This window comes from Equus quagga, chromosome 3, assembly GCF_021613505.1.
Source record: "Equus quagga isolate Etosha38 chromosome 3, UCLA_HA_Equagga_1.0, whole genome shotgun sequence".
In the NCBI taxonomy this organism is placed as follows: Eukaryota; Metazoa; Chordata; class Mammalia; order Perissodactyla; family Equidae; genus Equus; species Equus quagga.
In genome coordinates, this window is record NC_060269.1 from 136,833,210 (window position 1) to 136,852,245 (window position 19,036).

The 19,036-nt window shown below is 36.8% G+C and overlaps 1 protein-coding gene across 3 annotated transcripts in view; it reads left to right on the top strand.

The window, feature by feature from the left end:
• PPARGC1A (PPARG coactivator 1 alpha) overlaps positions 1–19,036 on the top strand; it is a 108,178-nt gene that overhangs the window by 65,407 nt on the left and 23,735 nt on the right. For 2 of the 3 annotated variants that reach the window (XM_046656460.1, XM_046656459.1), the window contains exons 3-7: positions 2,502–2,696; positions 4,734–4,856; positions 5,725–5,929; positions 10,123–10,168; positions 10,278–10,351. In XM_046656460.1, the coding sequence (XP_046512416.1) occupies positions 2,502–2,696; positions 4,734–4,856; positions 5,725–5,929; positions 10,123–10,168; positions 10,278–10,351 (643 nt within the window). The remainder of the gene's footprint in view (positions 1–2,501; positions 2,697–4,733; positions 4,857–5,724; positions 5,930–10,122; positions 10,169–10,277; positions 10,352–19,036) is intronic. The other variant, XM_046656461.1, reaches the window with a different exon arrangement.

A 19,036-nucleotide genomic window follows, 5' to 3' on the forward strand; every position in this document is an offset into this window, starting at 1 on the left:
CGCTATTGTATTGTGTGATTGAAAGCAAATAGAGGCTTGTAGTATTGCTGGAAAGCCAAACACAAAACTTAAATCGGAGTAAACAAAATTACTCATTTATTGGTAAACATTCTTAACTATTTTTCTTGAGCTATTTTTGAATTTCAGTAAAATAAGCCCTTCTGAAAATTGGGATACCTGGAAAAATAAAAGTGTGTGTGTGTGTGTGTGTGTGTCTGTCTGTGAGCATGCATGTGTGTGCCTGAGATGGAGATATTTATATTGATGTAAATTTCATGGTTTTGAGATTATTTAAAAGTATATATATTTCATTTAAAAATAATATTTTTTCAGAACCATTTAATAACTTGAATTCAGTTTTTGGTGTGTGGGGAAATCGAAATTAAAATAAAAATGGAAAGATTGGAATATTTGGATACCAGATTATGATCCCGGTCAGAAAATAAGGGAAAATCCTCTGAGTATTTTTATTATTAAGATTGCATGGACATGGTCCAGAAGAATCAAGGGGAAGGGAAATGCTCATAAGGTTTTGCGATTGAATTGAGCTGTTTGGATTTTTAAAAATCAGTCAGTTTATGGAAGGAAATGGTGCCACTTTGAAGTTAACATTTCACTCCTTCTGATTAGAATTTACCTTCTGCATTAGAGCCTTAAAACTCATATAATTGTCACTCTACTCTGTGTGCCCAAAACCACTTGACTCATAAGGTCAAGTCAGGGGCATCGGGGAGGTGCATTATGCAAATATAAAAAGTGCTGAGCAAAGTCTTCCATGAGTACAGATGGCTCTTCTTGGCCTCTTGAATCCAAGAGAAAAGTCTGTAGTTTTACTTCTGAATGGAGACTCATCAGTAATGAGGAAAAACAATTTTTATGTGAAAATAGAATGTATACGTGATAAAGGTCTGCCTAATTTCTCTAGTAATACAATTTGATTTTCTGATTAGCTGTCTTATTCTGTGATTCTTGTAATTTTGTCAGGTCAATTAACTGGAGTTCAGTGCTAGAGAGAAACGAAGTGTGGGCACTGCTGGCTTCATTAGATGTCAGCAGCTGAGGTGCATTTGGTAATAGAATCCATGTGGAATAATTTAGCCAGTATTGTTCATGTCATAGCGTACAGAACCTAAAAAAAAAAAAAAAGACTTATGAAGCAGGTCAAGTTGGACAAACAGTGTGAAGTGCTAAAAGAAGGAAAAGAAAGTGATCTACACAACATATATTCTAGGAAATAAATGCAGATCAGTGAATATTATTCAGCAAGTAATCAATGACTCTTTATACTGTATGCCCAGCATTGCCACTGGTTGCTCAGGTGCATAGAATATAACACATTGCCCTATAAACAAGGTGCATAAGCTCCAGTTTGGGAGATCTTGAAAGTTTTTGTACAGAACGCTGAAATAAACATTATCTTTTACAATAACTTGTTTACAGGTTCTTCCCTTCCACTTGAGGTTTGTTGGAGGGATGGAGTTTTGTCTCGTTTCTCTTTGTATCTCCAACACTTAGTATGACCCTAGCATAGAGTAGGTGCTCAGAAATATTTGTGGAATGAATAACTGAAGGTTAGCTTTCCGAGGCTGTGTTGGTGGCAATGAATGTGGGAGATGGGAAAACGAGTCAGACTATGTTTGCAACAGCCCCCATTAGAAATAATCTTGCATCACTAAGAATAGTACCCTTGGCCACAAGAAATGAATGCATTTAATAGACCTCACAAAGTAAGACTCTACGTGATGACTGACCAGATAAAGACTCAAGGTAGTTCCAGAGTTTAGGTCTGAAGAGTTGTTACCCACGCTTGGAAAGTCAAGAGCAAAAGCAGTTTTGTTGTAAAAGCTCATAAATTTGGGTTTTGGAGATGAGGAAGCTATTATCAGGTGGAAACGTCCAGTTGAAACTTATAGATTTATGACTAAAGTTGGGAGAGATGTCAGGGAGAGAGATAAATGACTGTGGAGTGTTCAGTGATGAGATTATAATTGAAACTGTGAAAGTAGATGGTTTCTCTTGGTATAGTTTCAGTTTCTGGTGGTGTTCAAACAGAGGATTATCTAAACATTTCAACGGGTATGCTGTACAGGAGATTGAAACACTATATCTGAAGATGAAATAGATGATGGTTAAAATTCTCTCAAGCCCTGAGGTTCTCTAAATCTTCTTTTTTAGTTGGGGAAACAAGACACAAACATGTGGAAAACAACTGTGAACAAGACAGAATCATATACAGCAGTATTAAGCACTGACATAATAAATTGCTAAATTGGACAACTTGACAATCAGAAACTGATACAGTGGAGGTATTAATTAATCGTGTGATTCAGACCAAAAGTGAATTTGGAATTTGAGGAAGACATGATCTTTCTATTAAAAATTTCATGTATAGTTTACTTATTTGGTTAAACATGCTCAGTCTATGCTGATCAATTATGTTACTCATCTCCCAATGTCAACTCACTCACATCTTCTTCTCTTGCTGTGTTCTGTTTTTACAGAAGATAGATGAAGAGAATGAGGCAAACTTGCTAGCAGTCCTCACAGAGACACTGGACAGTCTCCCTGTGGATGAAGACGGATTGCCCTCATTTGATGCACTGACAGATGGAGATGTGACCACTGAGAATGAGGCTAGTCCTTCCTCCATGCCTGACGGCACCCCTCCGCCTCAGGAGGCAGAAGAGCCGTCTCTAGTAAGAACCCTTCCTACTGTTTAACAGGAATTGGAGTTGCCTCTGGCTACCCGCTGCATGGGTATGATGTAGTAACAATAAGGTCTGGATTTTTAATTTAGACTAATGCCAAAACAATTCCCAAGCACACTCAGAGTTGCAAATTCTGAGATTCTATGTTTAAAAATGTTGATAATACAGCCTTCATGTGGACTTACTGCAGTTTTTTTTAAATTACCTTTTTATGTTTATGTGTGTGTATTTTTATTTCTTAGTGTTATTTATGTTCATGGTAGAAACATGGTAGAAAATGTAGACAACCAAAAAGAATAGACTAAAAATTCACTTGTAATTTTAAATAACCTCTCATATAAAAAAACGATTGAAATCTCCTCTTGTTTGAAGATATATCAATATGTCTATGAATTTTAAATATATGCATTATTATTATTATTATTATCTTGGTGAGGAAGATTGGCCCTGAGCTAACATCTGTGCCAATCTTCCTCTATTTTGTATGTGGGATACTGCCACAGCATGGCTTGATGAGCGGCACATAGGTCTGTGCCTGGGATCCAAACCCGTGAACCACAGGCCACTGAAGTGGAGCACACGAACCCAACCACTATGCCACTGGACCAGCCCCTTTAATATATGCATAATTTTTAATGGCTACATAGTATTTCATTATTTGGAGATGTCCTAATTTATTAAGCAATCCCTTACAGTGGGATATTTAGTCTCTTACTTATTTTTCACTATCATAAATTGTATAACAATTGACATATTTGTAGTTTTATTCTTAAGCATACAATTCTAGAAATAGAAGGTAGATCAAGGGGTATGCAATATTTTAAGATTTCAGATCCATAATTCTTACGAAGATTGAAAAATAATAGCATGTTTGCAACCTAAGTTACCTAAATTTATGGTAGGCAATGAAGACTGAATTTGTTGGCAATGAAGAGTGAATTTTCTTTTCAATGCAGTGCTTGACCAGAATTTTATTAGTTCTAAGACACAGTTTACCTTTTCATCTATGGTAGCCATTTGTCATCTGCCGTAAATCTGATGTAAGAGCACTATGTAAATTATGGAATGCCATCCTCCAAATTTTAATTATCCAATTTGGCATCACTTTTAGAGGTTGTTTTTCTCCCATCTCTAAGTTTTTAAATGTTAAAAACACTCCTTGTAAACATATGAAGACCCTACTTGTATTTCTTTGCATTTTGAGATTTCTGGTCTAGAGAATATCTCATAAGTCATTGTTACTTATTTATTCTCCAGTTTCTCCACTTGTCAGTGTCATTGGCTTTGCTGTCTAGTACTCTGATTTCTTTACATTGGTATCAGATGATTTTCAGCCACACAATTGGTTTAACTGGGAGCGGTTGTTGACTCAGAGTCATAATGCATGTCTGAGCAGGGAGGTCCTGGAAGGTCATGGAGTCAAATGAAGAAACAGGTCAAGAGACGTAACTGCTTTGCCTGAGCCAGAATCCATATCTCTTGACTCAACTTGGAAATCCTTTTCAGTGATAGTCACACTTTTATCACAAATATTCTTTGAATCAGTAAAAGCCCCCTGGTATATAGTTGTATATTCTTCGTCGTGGGTCCTTCTAGTTGCAGCATGTGGGACGCTGCCTCAGCGTAGTTTGACGAGCAGTGCCATGTCTGTGCCCAGGATTCAAACCAACGAAACACTGGGCCGCCTGCAGCGGAGCGCGTGAACTTAACCACTCAGCCAGTGGGCCAGCCCCCTTTTGCCTTATTTTATCTGAAAGAAAAATTAAAGTAGACAATGCTAAGTCTTGAATGTAGGAGAAGGACACACTTTCACAGGTGGTAGTGTAATGCCAAACTTTTTCTTACTTTTTAAAAATATGTTTCCTTTGGCACTATTGTGCTAAGGTGTGATATAATTAAGAATGATAGAATTAATTTTTATAAGTATAATTAACTAATTTTAAGTGTAAAATGTCAATAACATATTCTAATGCTTAAAAGATGCATAACTTTTCTTGCTTTTCCCCTTCTCTGATATGTTTCTAGCTTAAGAAGCTCTTACTGGCACCGGCCAACACTCAGCTAAGTTATAATGAATGCAGTGGTCTCAGTACCCAGAACCATGCAAACCACAATCACAGGATCAGAACAAACCCTGCAGTTGTTAAGGTACAAATGTAAACTTTTTAAAACAGGAAGGAAAGTAACATAGGGCTTTTGCTTGAAGCTATAAGACATACGATAGGTTTATGTATATGTATTAAGTCAGCTGGGATCCTGCAGTTGCTTCATAACGGTGAAACAGATTATGAAATGCGTTTCCAAAGGTGGCACTCTAGCTACTTTAAACTAGGAAGAGTTCATTCACGCTTTGTGTTTTGACGATTGGAATGGAAGTTTCGCCGTCTGTTACTCCTTGCCCACTTTATTAATACATGCAGTAGTGTGAGCTACAGTAAAATTTGCTGATAGGCTGGTATTATCTATGAGTGACTTTAAGATGCAGGATTGCCATTTTGCCAGCTGTCTAACCTGAGAAAGATTGCTCTGGAATTACCACAAAAGATCTATCTCCGCCATTAATTGGATGGAATGCTGGCAATGACATAATTCGGTTAGCGGGCTGTATTAAACAATGTTTGTCTTGCCATTCACTGTGAGTGAAAACGGAGCGTTAAGGGGTACTTAAGAGAATTGTGAATACTGGGCTCCAGCAATCAGTGGCAAATTAAGGTTTAAACCAGCTTATTTTTTTTTTTATTCACAGTAAAGGCGCTGTAGGGTCTTGTTAGTTACATGTTGCTGAGTAGGAACATTGAAATGTAGGAGAAATGAAATAAAAAGCTGCATAAACGTCATTTAGGAATTTTAAATGTAATTTTCTTTCCTTGTTCTGCAAACAATTATTCACAGCTCATAGATCTAGTACACTTAGACTGAACACTTCATCGAAAATCTCATCTCTTCAGAAAACCTATATCCATTCTGATAAGGTTCAGTTCACTAATTTTAGCTTTCTTTATGCCTTGTTTTTAAGACCGAGAATTCTTGGAGCAATAAAGCGAAGAGCATTTGTCAACAGCAAAAGCCACAGAGACGTCCCTGCTCGGAGCTTCTCAAGTATCTGACCACAAATGATGACCCTCCTCACACCAAACCCACAGAGAACAGGAACAGCAGCAGAGACAAATGCACCTCCAAAAAGAAGTCCCACACACAATCGCAGTCACAACATTTACAAGGTAGGCTGGGGACCAAAACAATCTTTGTCACAAATGGCAAGCTTTTGTCTTGTTTTACAGCTGAGTAGTATTCTATTATATATATATATATATATATATACACCACACCTTCTTTATCCATTTATCCATTGATGGGCACTCAGGTTGCTTCCAAGTCTTGGCTATTGTGAATGATGCTGCAGTGAACATAGGGGTGGATATATCTTTCTGAATTAGTGTCTTTGTGTTCTTTGGATAAATACCCAGAAGTGGGGAGAAAAAACCCCAAACATTCTGTCAGTGAGGGTGCTGAAGGCCAAGCAAGCATGCACTGGTCTGAGGATGCCCAAATTTCAGACTTTTGTTCCAGGCATGTCTCTCTGGAAAGAGAATTCAGCACTTTATTAGAGATGGAAAAAAAATCCTTCCTTGGACACAGGGTGAACATATCCTATTTAGCTGATATGCAGCCTAATTCACAATCACCAAAAGGCACCTGAAATGTTAGCCGGGGGCGGGGGGGGGGGGGGGCAGATGAAGGAGGAAAATTGCAACATCAGATGAGGTTTCTATGAATCTCTAAATGATGAGATAATTGAAGTTCTGAGCAAGCTGGGCTAGCCAATTCATTGAAGAGCTTTTATTTTTTCCCTTCTAACAGAGGGAAAAAATGAGGCAGTGTTGATTTGCTGTATATACCTTAAGAAATAGTAAATAGTATTTATGCAGCCTCTCCTGATAATTAAGTGCATTCTTCTTTTTTTAGAATACATATTATGTTCACAGATTTTATTTTGTAAATAAGGATGTGGAAATTCCTGGAATTTTTTTATTTGCTTCCTATTTTAAAAAATATTGCCCAGATTAAACTAAACATCTGGGTTGATTTTTATTATCCCCATACGTTTCTAGAAGGCTGGCACTTCTGAGATAGATTGGCGTGATTTGGGGAAAACCCCTCTTGGCAGAGATATAATTTTCCTTCTTTTTGGCTCCTTCTCTCAAAATATTCTAGTCTTAAAGGCCCAAAGATAGGTTGTTGAAAGCTGCTGTTGCTCTAAAATATTCCAGCTTCCACGTTAACGCTACCTCTAAACTTGTAGTGGGGTTAGGCATCTTCTTAAATAGCAATTATAAATATCCACCTCTTTTTTTCCTTTTGTTTCCCCAACTTCCCCTTCCAGCTGCAGAGTGGTAGCCCCTGCTCCCTGTTTTGAACCATGATTATTTCATACAGGTATGCTGTTGCTGCTGTTTTTAATAAGTATTTTCTTTCCCAGTGTTTTGAATTTCCCTCTCTCACCCTACCTCCCCATAAGCCTGGGATTTTCAGGAACTTTCCTTTAATATTTTAAATTGGCTCCTGATTAGGTTTGCCCTGATGGAAATCTCAAAATCACTCTCCATTCCTTTCTGTCAGTTCAGAGAAATGTATTTACCGAAATGGGCCAAATGCTCTTTGCTTGCTTCACTTTGATCACTCCCTCATACACATTGGCTGGAATAGTTTTTCTTAGAGCAGAACCAGCCATGTTGTGGGACTCCTTGGTGTTGAAGGCTGCAGGTGAAGGAAAGCCAGCTGTGCTGGCTCTAGTGAATGAACTGAAGAATTCACTGGGCTGCTGTCCATCTCGTCCTAGTCATGCGTTCATTTTCTGGAGCTGAATTTGAAGTCCCAAGTTCGATGAAAGCCTGTAGTCAGTGAACCCAGTCCAGCAGTACATGTTTAAAAATTGTTTTTGGAAATTTTAGTTGGTCCTTTTGGATTTTGAGGGTTTTCTAATTTTTTACATCCACTTATCACTAAATATTTCTGTAAACTGTTACAAATCATAGCAGTGAGAAATTAAATTGGCCTTGGAGGAAATATTCTTTCAGCAAGACATGCTGTATGTGGGTTTTTTTTTTTTTTAAAGTATATGTCTGTGGTGAGGCATAAAAAAAGCTTATCCCAGAACAAAGCCTGTTGACCAAAAAAAAAAAAAAAGTTATTAAAGGCTTAAAAGAAAATAAATATGGCTGGCTGTTAATAACCAACAGGAAATGAATACTTAGCTTTAATAATTTAAATTATTATTCAAAGTTTCAAAGTATAAAATATATGAGCAATTAGAAACAATAACTAAGAATCTACTGAGATTTCCTTTCTTAATGTATAGTAATTTTTCTCACTGAACTTTGTGTGTACTCTCTGTAACATTGTGGGGTCAGCTTCTTTTCAGTTCCTTAGGATAATAGTCTGTGGTGTGGCCTTTAGTGCATGTTGGTGTCCCATTTATTCATTCATTTGTGAATGCATTCATTCATCAAAAATATCACGATCTGTATGTAAACATGCATTTCTGCCCTCAAGCATCTTAGATTCTCTGGTCTACCAGTCACTGGAACAACGTGGATTAAACTCCTGGTGAACCAAACCAATTGCTCCTCTAGCAGTAGCTTTTGTGAGCACGGGCTTATTCAAGAATTAAATTCTGTGTGTGGTTTGGGGTTGTACCCTTCCTATGGCCTTCTTTTCCTGTTTGTCTTTGGTCCCATTAAATATGGCTTCTGCCTATTCCTCTCTTTCCATTGCCCTTTGCCTTACCTCTACTCAACTATCAGAAATTTGGGGGTCTTCCTTTGAGCATTTCAGGTAGCCTACCCCACACCTTGAAAACCAGAATTCCAGTGACTGATTTTCAATATGCATTTAGTGAGTGACATGGCACATGGTTCATATCTGTTGATATTTTCTATAGAAGCTGTATGCATTATCCCAATTAATTGCTGAGTGCCATAAAAGTTGGTAAAGTTCTAAGTTTGTTCTTTTTGAAAGGCTCATTATATCAGACATACAAAAAAAATTAATGTACAATCAGTTCATTTATCTGTATACATGAAAAAGCTGATCAATCAATGTACCTAATTTGTGGAAGACAGCATGAGCTTCATATTACTTGGATGCACGTTGGATAGATGATAAACCATTCAATTGTTTAAAAACTGAATCTAAATCTACAAATTAAATATGTAAATACTATTTATCCAAGTAAAGTACCTAATTTCAGCCTAATTTGGACATAAATAATATTTTCACATTTCAAAAGACCTTAATTACTGGGGTTGATTAATTTACTTTAATATGTATTGAATGCAATTCCTTTTGATAATAGGAGAAAGAAACCATATTCTGGGCCAACTCTGCCAGTAGCTAATTTTATGACCCTGGAAATAGCATTTAGCATCTTTAGGTCTCAGGTTTCTCATCCATAAAATAAGAAAGTTGATTCTAAAGACTTTTTTTGTTTCAAGTTATGATTTTCATTATATAAAAGACTACCTCTTGACCTCTTGAAAGTAGTTATTTTAATGAGAAAAATTGAGATAAACCTACATACATATAAATATATCTTTATAGATAAGCATATGTATACATAATATGTGGATGTGTATCCCAAGCACGTTTCTCATCGTGTTTTCCCCTCCTTCTGTTCAAAATACAAGACTGCCAAGGAGAAGCAATTGAAATTTTGGAGTGAGAAGAAGATTCTTACTCCACCCTTCATAATTGGGAAATGCCTCCTGTAGGAGGTAAGATCTAGGAGCATAAAAGGTAGTAGAGGAGCTCTCTTTGCAAGTCTATAGGTCTCTCAACTGATAAACATTGTATCTTATTTTAGTTGTCTACCATATTTGGGAATCTGAACCCCTTTTAAACCATCAGGGTCAACGTCCACAATTTGCCAGAATCTTTTAATTAATTTTCAGTGAATGGAATGGTTATTGCATGACCTTTGGCCTCATAGAAAGAACCTATTCTCAGGGCTATATATAAAATTATACATCTTAGGAGAAAAATTGACTGAATATTCATAACGTTCCGTCCTCTTGTAGTTACTCTGCTGTTTTCTTGTCTAAACAAACCCTGTAGTGTATTCCAAATGAAAATGGCAAACATCCTTTCTCTCTGATGCAAGTTTGGTATCCTTAACAAGGATGCTACAGTTTTGGGAAAATTCTGTTTTTGTGTTTTTGAATGATAGTTTACTGATGCGGTGTTGTTTGGAATTCATTTTAGCATAATGGACTATTGTCTGACTTTGATCCAATATTCAGAATTTCCTTACTTTACTTTTCCAGTTTCCAGTTTCCAACCTGACTGTAGTAGAAAGAAGACAAATCTTAAAAACACTCAATATTTCATAATTAGTTTCCCTTTTCTTTTCCTTTAGCCAAACCAACAACTTTGTCTCTTCCTCTGACCCCAGAGTCACCAAAGTAAGTATTAAGAAATGTAACCATTTTCAGAAAGGGAAGGGGGTTCTAATACATTTGGCTACAGCAACTCCATTTCAGTTTGTTTTTATAAATGTGCCATATCTTCCAGTGACCCCAAGGGTTCCCCATTTGAGAACAAGACTATTGAACGAACCTTAAGTGTGGAACTCTCTGGAACTGCAGGTAAGCCTTACATTTCACTTGGAATTTTGTGTGTGTGTGTTATATATTAAATAATAAAGTCTATTCTCTATGTGACTAATGAAATTAACAGAGTATAAACAACATTGGATAAGAAGTTATCTATACATATTTTCAGTAGTTTATTTATTATTTTTTTTTAAGAGAAGACATTTATTGTGGGTCAGGTCTGAGTAAGACTCTCTGATGTATACAATTACTTTGGATCCTCAAATAACCTTATTTTGGATTAAGACATGAAAACTTGAATAGGAGGAGAAATTAACATTTATTGATTTCCCACTCAATAAATGTGCCAGGCATATAAGTGTTTTTGGTTAATTTCACAATGACTTCATGAGGCTGGTAGTAGTTTCTCATTTTTAAGGTGAGGAAATAAGGTTCAGAGATGTTAAGTAACTTGTCCAAGATCACAGAGCTAGAAAGCAAGGAGCAAAGGTTTGAACCAGGTTTTCTAACTATCAGTGCTTCACTTGGAATATTTTCTCACATTCCACCTTACATAACAGTATAATACTCTCTTATATGTTACCATTTTTATATCTTTCCAGCAAAGGAGAAAAATGAAAATATGTCCATTCACCAAAACAAAATCTTCCTGTACACTTTTAAACAATAACGATTTCCTTCACCATTTGGACTTCTGAACTCATTTAGCGAGTCTTCACTTTACATACTGAAGAGGAAAGAGTTTTGAAAACTTGGACTAGTCCCTGAGAAACTTGTTAATCTTGAAGGCGTTCCCAGGGAGACCTCTAGGTTGGTTGTCAATGGTCCCTTGGCACTAAGTGCTTTGAGTTTAGATGCTTGAACCCCCCAGGAAGTGCACTTTAGGATGTCAGAACAGCAGCTTCCTTGGCTCTGGCCATTGCTGATAAGGGGAAAGGAACAGTAAGTTAAACAAGAGGCTTTTGACCAGAGCTATGGTGCCTACACGGATTGCAGTCATTGTCACTAAGTTTAATTTCACACTTTGAGCTTGCTAAATTACCTCCTTATGAAAGGTCTATTGCATGACTGCGTGATTTGATCAAGCAGTAGAGTAGTTAATTTCATGGTATTTATATATATTTTATGTGTGTGTATACACGTATATGCATATACAAATACATCTTTATATGCATACATACATATACATATATTCACTTATAAGCACACACATGTCATTTCTTAAATAAATTATAATTTACACATATGATAAGTAACTTTTACTCATATGTATTATATGGAGTAGAGGCTTTCTTATCTGACCAGTGAGAATGAGTATCTGATGGGTTTATCTAAAAAGTTGATTAAAGTGTACGTAGTTTTGCTATTTTACTTTTGTTTAAAACATATAGATATACATTCAAATATCAAAATTTTGGTCTAAGACTGAGACTTTTGCCTTGAACTTAAAGGTGCTGACTGGGAAACCATTCACCTTCCCGGCATAAACTGCACGAATAATGCCTGAGAGCTGGTATCCACTTTTTATTTCTTGCACTCTGAAGGAAAAGAATTAAAGATGCTTGTGTGGTAGTCTGAGTACAAAATCGTTCTAGAATTTTATAGTTTTCATATAAATCATAATCATAATCCCCATGTTTTCCCAGTGTTTTCTGATACCACCCACCTACAGTTAATTTGACAGTCCTTTTTTGAGTGATATACCTTTACTGGGTCTTTTTGCAGAAATGGCTTTTCTTACTCATATTTTATTCACTTATATAAATGTTACTATCTTACATAATTTCACTCACCAGTATAATGGACACTAACTGGTTTGGGAAAATATACTCCCGTGGCTCATAGCAACAACTCAGCTGAAAGGACTCTGTTAACTCAGGTGTGCACAATGTTGTGGGTATTAGTTATTTTGTTTTAGAGCAGATTGAGAAAGCTTCTGCTATATATACAGTACTGAGCTTTCCGTTGAAGAAACAGTTTTTATTATTCTCTGATTATAAATAACGTAAGGCTGCTATAAAAATGTCAAAAATATAAACTAGTGGAAAAAATTATTCGTAGTTCTACAATGCAAAGATATTCATAGCATTGCTTTCTATGGATATTTGTATACATCTGTGATCATTTTGTATCTATATAATTTTGCATCCTGATTTTTCAATTAACATTTTAATAAGGAATTTTTGTATCATCATAGACACTTTATTGTCAGGCTTTTAGCACGCTATGTAACGTTAGTTTGAGTAGGTACATCAAAATGTGTTTAATTGTGCTCCTATTGGTGTACATTTAGGTGGTTTTAAAGTGTTACCATTTTGGAATAGCTTTGCGTAGAAATCTCTGTTCACAAATTTTTAAATCTTATTTTATCAAAATAAATTCCTAGTAGTTAGTAATACTGAATACAAGAATATAAATATCTTGGGGGCTTCTGATAGACATTGCTTTCTGAAAGGGGTATTTCCATTTATAGTCCTATTAGCGCTATATGGATATACTGGCTTTATCCTATCCTTGCTAGCATTGGGTAACTTCATTTTTTAAATGTTTTGCCAACTTATATCTATGGACATATTTAAATTTCATTTCTTCTATTAGTGAGATGATGGTGTTACAAAAGAGCACTTAGTTTTATTTTCTTTTTGCCAGAAGTTTTAATATTCTCTTATTGATAGATACCTAATGTTAAATAATTTAGTTATAATTTTGAAAGGTTAGTAGCCTACACTATTGAAAGGCACATAGAGATTTATAGAAGATACTTTTTCAAAATACTTAGAATCCTTAAAACTACATACAGTGGATTTATTTCTGTCAGTGAACCAGAATTTATCTCTCTAGTTTAAATCCCTTTTTCTTGGTGCTTTGAAAAATTTTTGGGCACCATGGAAATCAATTTCCCAACATGTTTTTAATACCTGCTCTATTCTTGCAATACAATAGGTCTTGGTGGGTGTACAGCAAGTGTAAGACGTAGAGGCTCAACCACGTAATGCATGGGACATTGTACTTGGCCCAATAGTAGGTGCTAAATAAATGTTCTTGTGTTTAAGATGTGGGCTTATAGTTTGTTGGGAAAATAACACACATTGTACGAGTAGCATGAAAGGAAAATATTATTTATTATTGATGATGTTTTGCTACCTTCTAAGAAAGGTGGGCCCAAAGGGTGGTTTTTAGTTTGTTGAGCGTGGTGGTTATAAGTGTGAAGATACAAACTGGGGAAGCTGAGGTAGGACCGAACTGCATTACCTCACAGAAGGAATTTAGAGCTACAGGAAAACAAGGAGATGAGGAGCAACTTGGAAGATGCTGAAGGAGGCTAGAAGGAGAAGTTTGGCTTGCCTGAAGAGTGGTGTGCAGAGGAGGAGATTTGAGGAGGAGAGGCTTTTTTTGAATGAGATAATGTGGGTTTGAAATGCTATGCAATATGTGATGTTTATGATCTCCATCTCCTCTAACAATCTTTAGTAAAATTTGTTGTGTAGTAGTGTTTGGAGTATGTGACAAATACTGACTGTGCCTCAAGAGAATTAGCAAAGGGTGAAAAGAAGTTATCAAAGGGAACCCTGTAACGTGTCTTCAAGTTAAATACAATGATTGTGCGGAAGATTGAGAAGAATTATAAAGACAGGTCGGGACTGAAAGAAGCTTTCAGGCAACACCATTATGCAGCGAATGACAGAGGTGATCTATGGAAAGGAGTTTGGAGGAAATTGAGCTCTTCACAGGCTAAACTGACTTGGGCAGCCTTAAGGGAGAAACATATTTGTATCAGATTTTGAAGTGTACAGGTAGAAAGGGGAGAAGATACTGATGGAGCAGAAGCAGGAAGGCAGGAAATCAGAGATGTTTAGGTAAAAAGGAATTTGGCATGGGCAGGGAAGTCTGTAAGCAACAAGAAGATGGGGTATATACTTTCCCTGCTTCATCTTTTAATCGCTAAGACTTTTCTATGTCCTTAATCTTTTCTAGAGCTCAGTTTCCTCAATTTTAAAGTCAAATTTATAATTCCCAAATGAGATCACTGTCTGACTCTAAGGACGAAAATATGGGTTAAAACATAAAATTGCTGATATTCAACAATGTTTGACATACAAAAATGGCAGTTTCATGTGGTTTGATCTGAATTAATATACTTTATAAGCAGCAAAGCTCCAAATAAAAGTAGTCTATTATGATTTTAAAAGGGCAGACAGTTTAGCTTAGTAAAGTTGGGCAAAACCTTGGCTTTGATTTTGGGCAAACCCACGTTCAAATTCTGATCTACCCCCATCTAACTGTATGGCCTTTGCTCAACTTAATGAGTTTGATAAGACTCGGGATCCTTATGTATCAAATGAAGATGATAACAGTACTTGAATCTTATTGAGTCACTGTGAGGATTAAATGAGATAAAATATGAAAAAGGCTTAGTCGAGAGCCAGCATATGTGTTGAATAAATATTAGCTGTTTAATTACTAATTCTATGTTAACTTCATCTACTGAGGTCATTCTACCTAGCTGCTCATCTTTTCAACTTTTGACTATCTTTTCCTGTTCCCTTTCATTGACCTTAATGTTGTCTCCTCTTTGGCACTCTCATATCTAAAGTTATGTATTCTTTTTGTAGCAAAGCCCCTTAATTCCCCATGAAATTAAGAATATACTACTGTTGGTGTGAATGTGGAATGTACCAAATCAGGGCAGAAAGATCTCCTCTTTGATATTCTCTCAACATCAGCTGCTTCACTATTACTACACATTCCAGAGGTTAGGCACTCCCTAATAGGCACTTCATATATATTATCTTTTTTGACTCTCTGCCCACTTAATTTTTGAGGAAAAAGCTGTATGTTGGTTCTAGCTCTGTGGTGGACCCTGGGTTCAAAGCAGTTCTGTCTGAGTAGAGATTATGTTTCTTTGCTAAAGTTTCAATTTTAAATATAGTAGTTGACATCTGTTATGTTAAATAGATTTCATTTCACTTGCCAAGTGTCATTGATTAGTATTGGCTGCCAGGAGCATTGTGTTGAGAAGCATTCTAAGGCCAAGTCTGTACTCAGTGGGAATGTCATGATCAATTAGTGATGTCTGCCATAGGTGCAGCAGGGGGTGGACAGGGTGGAAACAGCATTCATGTTGTTGATTTGTTGATCCTCCATCTGCATGTTTAATCTGTTTGGTTGTGGCAGAGGAAATAGATCAAGCTGTTGCCCAGGCCTTTCTGGTGTCTTCTTTCACTGTACTCTTTACTTTCAGTGAAATTTTCTGAATATTTAAGTGGAAATGTAAAGAGTCAACAAAATTCTAAGACCTCCAGCATAATCCCTGTGCCCCATCTGCGGAGTCTTTGGGAAACAGGAGGGATGAGCTAGGAAGTTTGCTTTATTAGGTATCGCCAGCTGGTCTGACTTTGTGATTGTCCTAAACTAGCTCATTTTGACTGATAAAAAAAAACGCTTCTCTTTTACAGGTGTAAAAACTAATTTGATTTCAAAATAACTGTTAGTAAAGCAAGATGAGAGAAAAGAGAATGCTCTTTTGGCAGAAGGCATTTAAATCTATTGCATATGGAGATTTTCAGAGTGCTAGACTCTTTTTGTTTCTGAATTGGGAATGGCAAAGCAATGTCAGCTCAACAAGATGGTAGTTTTAACCGCAAGACGTGAAGGAATTTGGTTAGGGACCAAAGTGACTGACCTCAAAATTTCATATGTATATAAATTGTTTTTATCATTATTACTGTAAAAGTAATAAAAAGCAATATAACTATCTTATAAACAATTAGGGAAATGAGAAGAACAAAATAATCAGGCAACTCATCACCTTACGCACTAGGTCTTAGCAATTTTTTCCTCCATTGGTATGTTTTTTCCCCATGGTTTTGATGATAGTGGACGTGCGGTTTGGTGTCATTTATTTTTCATTTAATGTTTTCCCTCAGTTTAAATGAGCAGTCATTCAAAGTGTACTTCAGTGGACTTGTGCTTAAAAGAAACACTCATTAACCAATCAATTTGTAACTTATTCTTCTTTTATGTGTAGTTTTATATTGTCTTTTTGGGACTTCCTCCCAAAAGTTTATTCTGCTGGATGGAATGTTAACACACAGCATAAATTTGCTGTACTCTTTCAGTATATTCTTCTTTTGTATGTGACTTATCCTTGGGAAATAGACCAAAGCAAAATATGAGTGGTAGTGGATAGTTTTAAAAAGAAGACCACAGCACCAGAGAGATGGAAAGTAATTGTGACAGGTCATATAATCCATTCCTGTGCCTGAAGACTAAGAGAGAGAGACCCGACAAATCCTCTTTACAGTCCATTCCAATGTTTGGCAACTCTGACTGTCAGGAATTTCTTCCATGTTTCAACCATAGCCTTCATTTTCTGTTTTTAATCTCATTCTTCTTGACCCAACATCTGGTAAGGTAATTCCTTTGTTCCTCAGTTTTCTTTTGTCAAAATGATACTGTTCAATTTCTTTTAAGGATAATGAAGCAATTTCCTCTTTCCTATCAACTTGAGGGGTTTGCCTGGAAAGATAGAGTCCCCTCACCCCCTCCCTGCTTTCCTCTTCTGCCCCAGCTTTGTAGGAAAGTGCGGGAGGGCTGGTTGATAATATCTTCATCTTCTATGAGCAAGAGTTGGGGAATTAGGCACATGTCATAGGAATGTTCTGAAGCTCTCCTGCAAGGCCAGTTTGTTCCCCAGTAAGCAGGGGTGTTATAGGAAATACTTGAAAAGCGGTCAAGACAGGGGCACGCTCAGTCAGAGCAGGATGTGGGAGGCCCCTCTGTGCCATGTGTTAACACCTCGGGTGCTGGCTCTTATGGAGCTCCGGTGAGTCCTTGTGGATGTCGAGGGTGGAGTGAGGGCACAGGAGGAGCTTCTATCAGTGGAATATTTTAACAACTGGTGTAGCAGTAACGGTTCACAGTGAGTATCAGCCCTTCCTATGTTCTCTTGACACCCACTCCAAGTTCTTGAGGCCTAAAATATGTGAGTAGAACAAGTCGCACCCCTCTCTTTGTCCATTTTCCTTTTTTGGTGCGTTTTTTAGCAAATTAGAAACTTATCTTCTCATTGTTTTTCCTTAAGAAATATCTGAATTGACATGCGACTTAAGAAAAATCCCGCTGTCAAATAAACTCTAAAGCCAGTCACAGATTTAGCAGTAGATTCTCTAAAATGTTCTAAACTATTTAAAACAATCCTGCTGAAGTCATTGGGTGGATAGTAGAGCACGAAAGGCAGAGCAGAGGAGTCACCGTTCATCAGAGTCATTCAATTAAACAAACAAACCCAAAAGAGAACTCCTCAAAGAAAATCGTTTTATGGCACGTAATGAAAAACCAAACCAAACAAAACTTGTCTCTGATTTTTTTTAAATAAAAGGGCTGTTTAAAAAGATGACTCTAGAGTGTGTACCACTTCTCCCAGATTTGCTGTGCAGAAGTGCGTAAGTGTGAGTGATGTAGAGGCCCTTGTTTATTATAGAGCACATTTCAATGCGGTAATCATAAATATTGCTAAGGTTGTGCTCTGTTGAAATATGACCTACATACTCTTGATTGTTTGTGTTACGTGATTTGTCTGACACCCATTACATTCTGGGTAATAGCAGCCATTTGTTGCTCTGCACAGCAGGCTCTTTTGACAAAAGAAAATAGGCAGCAATAAAAAAGCTATAGTCTGAATTACATTCTGCACAGCGCTGCACTGCTGAGAGTTTGTGCAAGTGTGTTAACAATGCTCTGAACTGCCTCTTGTCAGCCTTCAGCCTGTAATGGCCATCTGTCCTCACATAAATCTGTCAAAACCTGCTAAGTTCAAGAGAGAGCATGGAATATACCTTGTACTGTCAACACCAAAATGTACACATTCCCCAGAAAATCAACACACAGGAAATAATCCGGAGGTTATGGGAGGCATTAGCACTGTTGATTTAGGCTTGTGGGATGAAACGGAGAGTCTGGCGATTAGTGGGAAGATGAGCAAAGGTAATGGCATTAAGGAATTGAGTATTGACTGCCCTCCTACCACAGGGGAAGAAATTCTGGGTAGGGGAGATGGGGTTAAAGAAATCCAATTAGTTCAGGGGCAGCAAGAGGGTTTCGTGTCCCATCAAAGCTCTTAAAAGTTTGACACTATGTTAAAAGAAAAAAAATGCTTCCGACACTTTCATTTTGCTTCGTATTGTTTTGCTTTGGGTCTCAACTGTATCCGAAAATAGATTTTGAACTAGGTACTGGTGATGTTAAGTCTTGTGATCCTTGAGATTTCTCAGTCTTTCTCTAAGGTATTCTCTGATTAAAGATGTTTCAGTAAACAGAAAAAGTTTAGGGAATTATCTGACTTATTTTCCCTTCCCACCTACTCACTAATCCTAAGATAATTTCTATCCACTAAGCAAGTATTATTTATTTGTTTTAACAAGGAGTGCCAACAGAAATTTACAGCCCTGAGATTTTCCCTCACAGGATATATTTTGTTATCTCAGAGTATTTCTGTAAATTTTAAGCTTATATGCAAGAAAATATACTTACTTCAAATTTAAAAGAATTGTCTCTTTATTAAAAAAGAACCATGAAGTCCTTGGGGCTGAGTCTCTGAAATACCAGCATCTGGCATAGTATCCAACACATAGTAGGTCTTCAGTGAATGGCTGTTCAGTTGCCACAGCCTGTACAATATGTGAAGGAGGTGAAAGGCTTTGTTTTTAACTCCAAGAA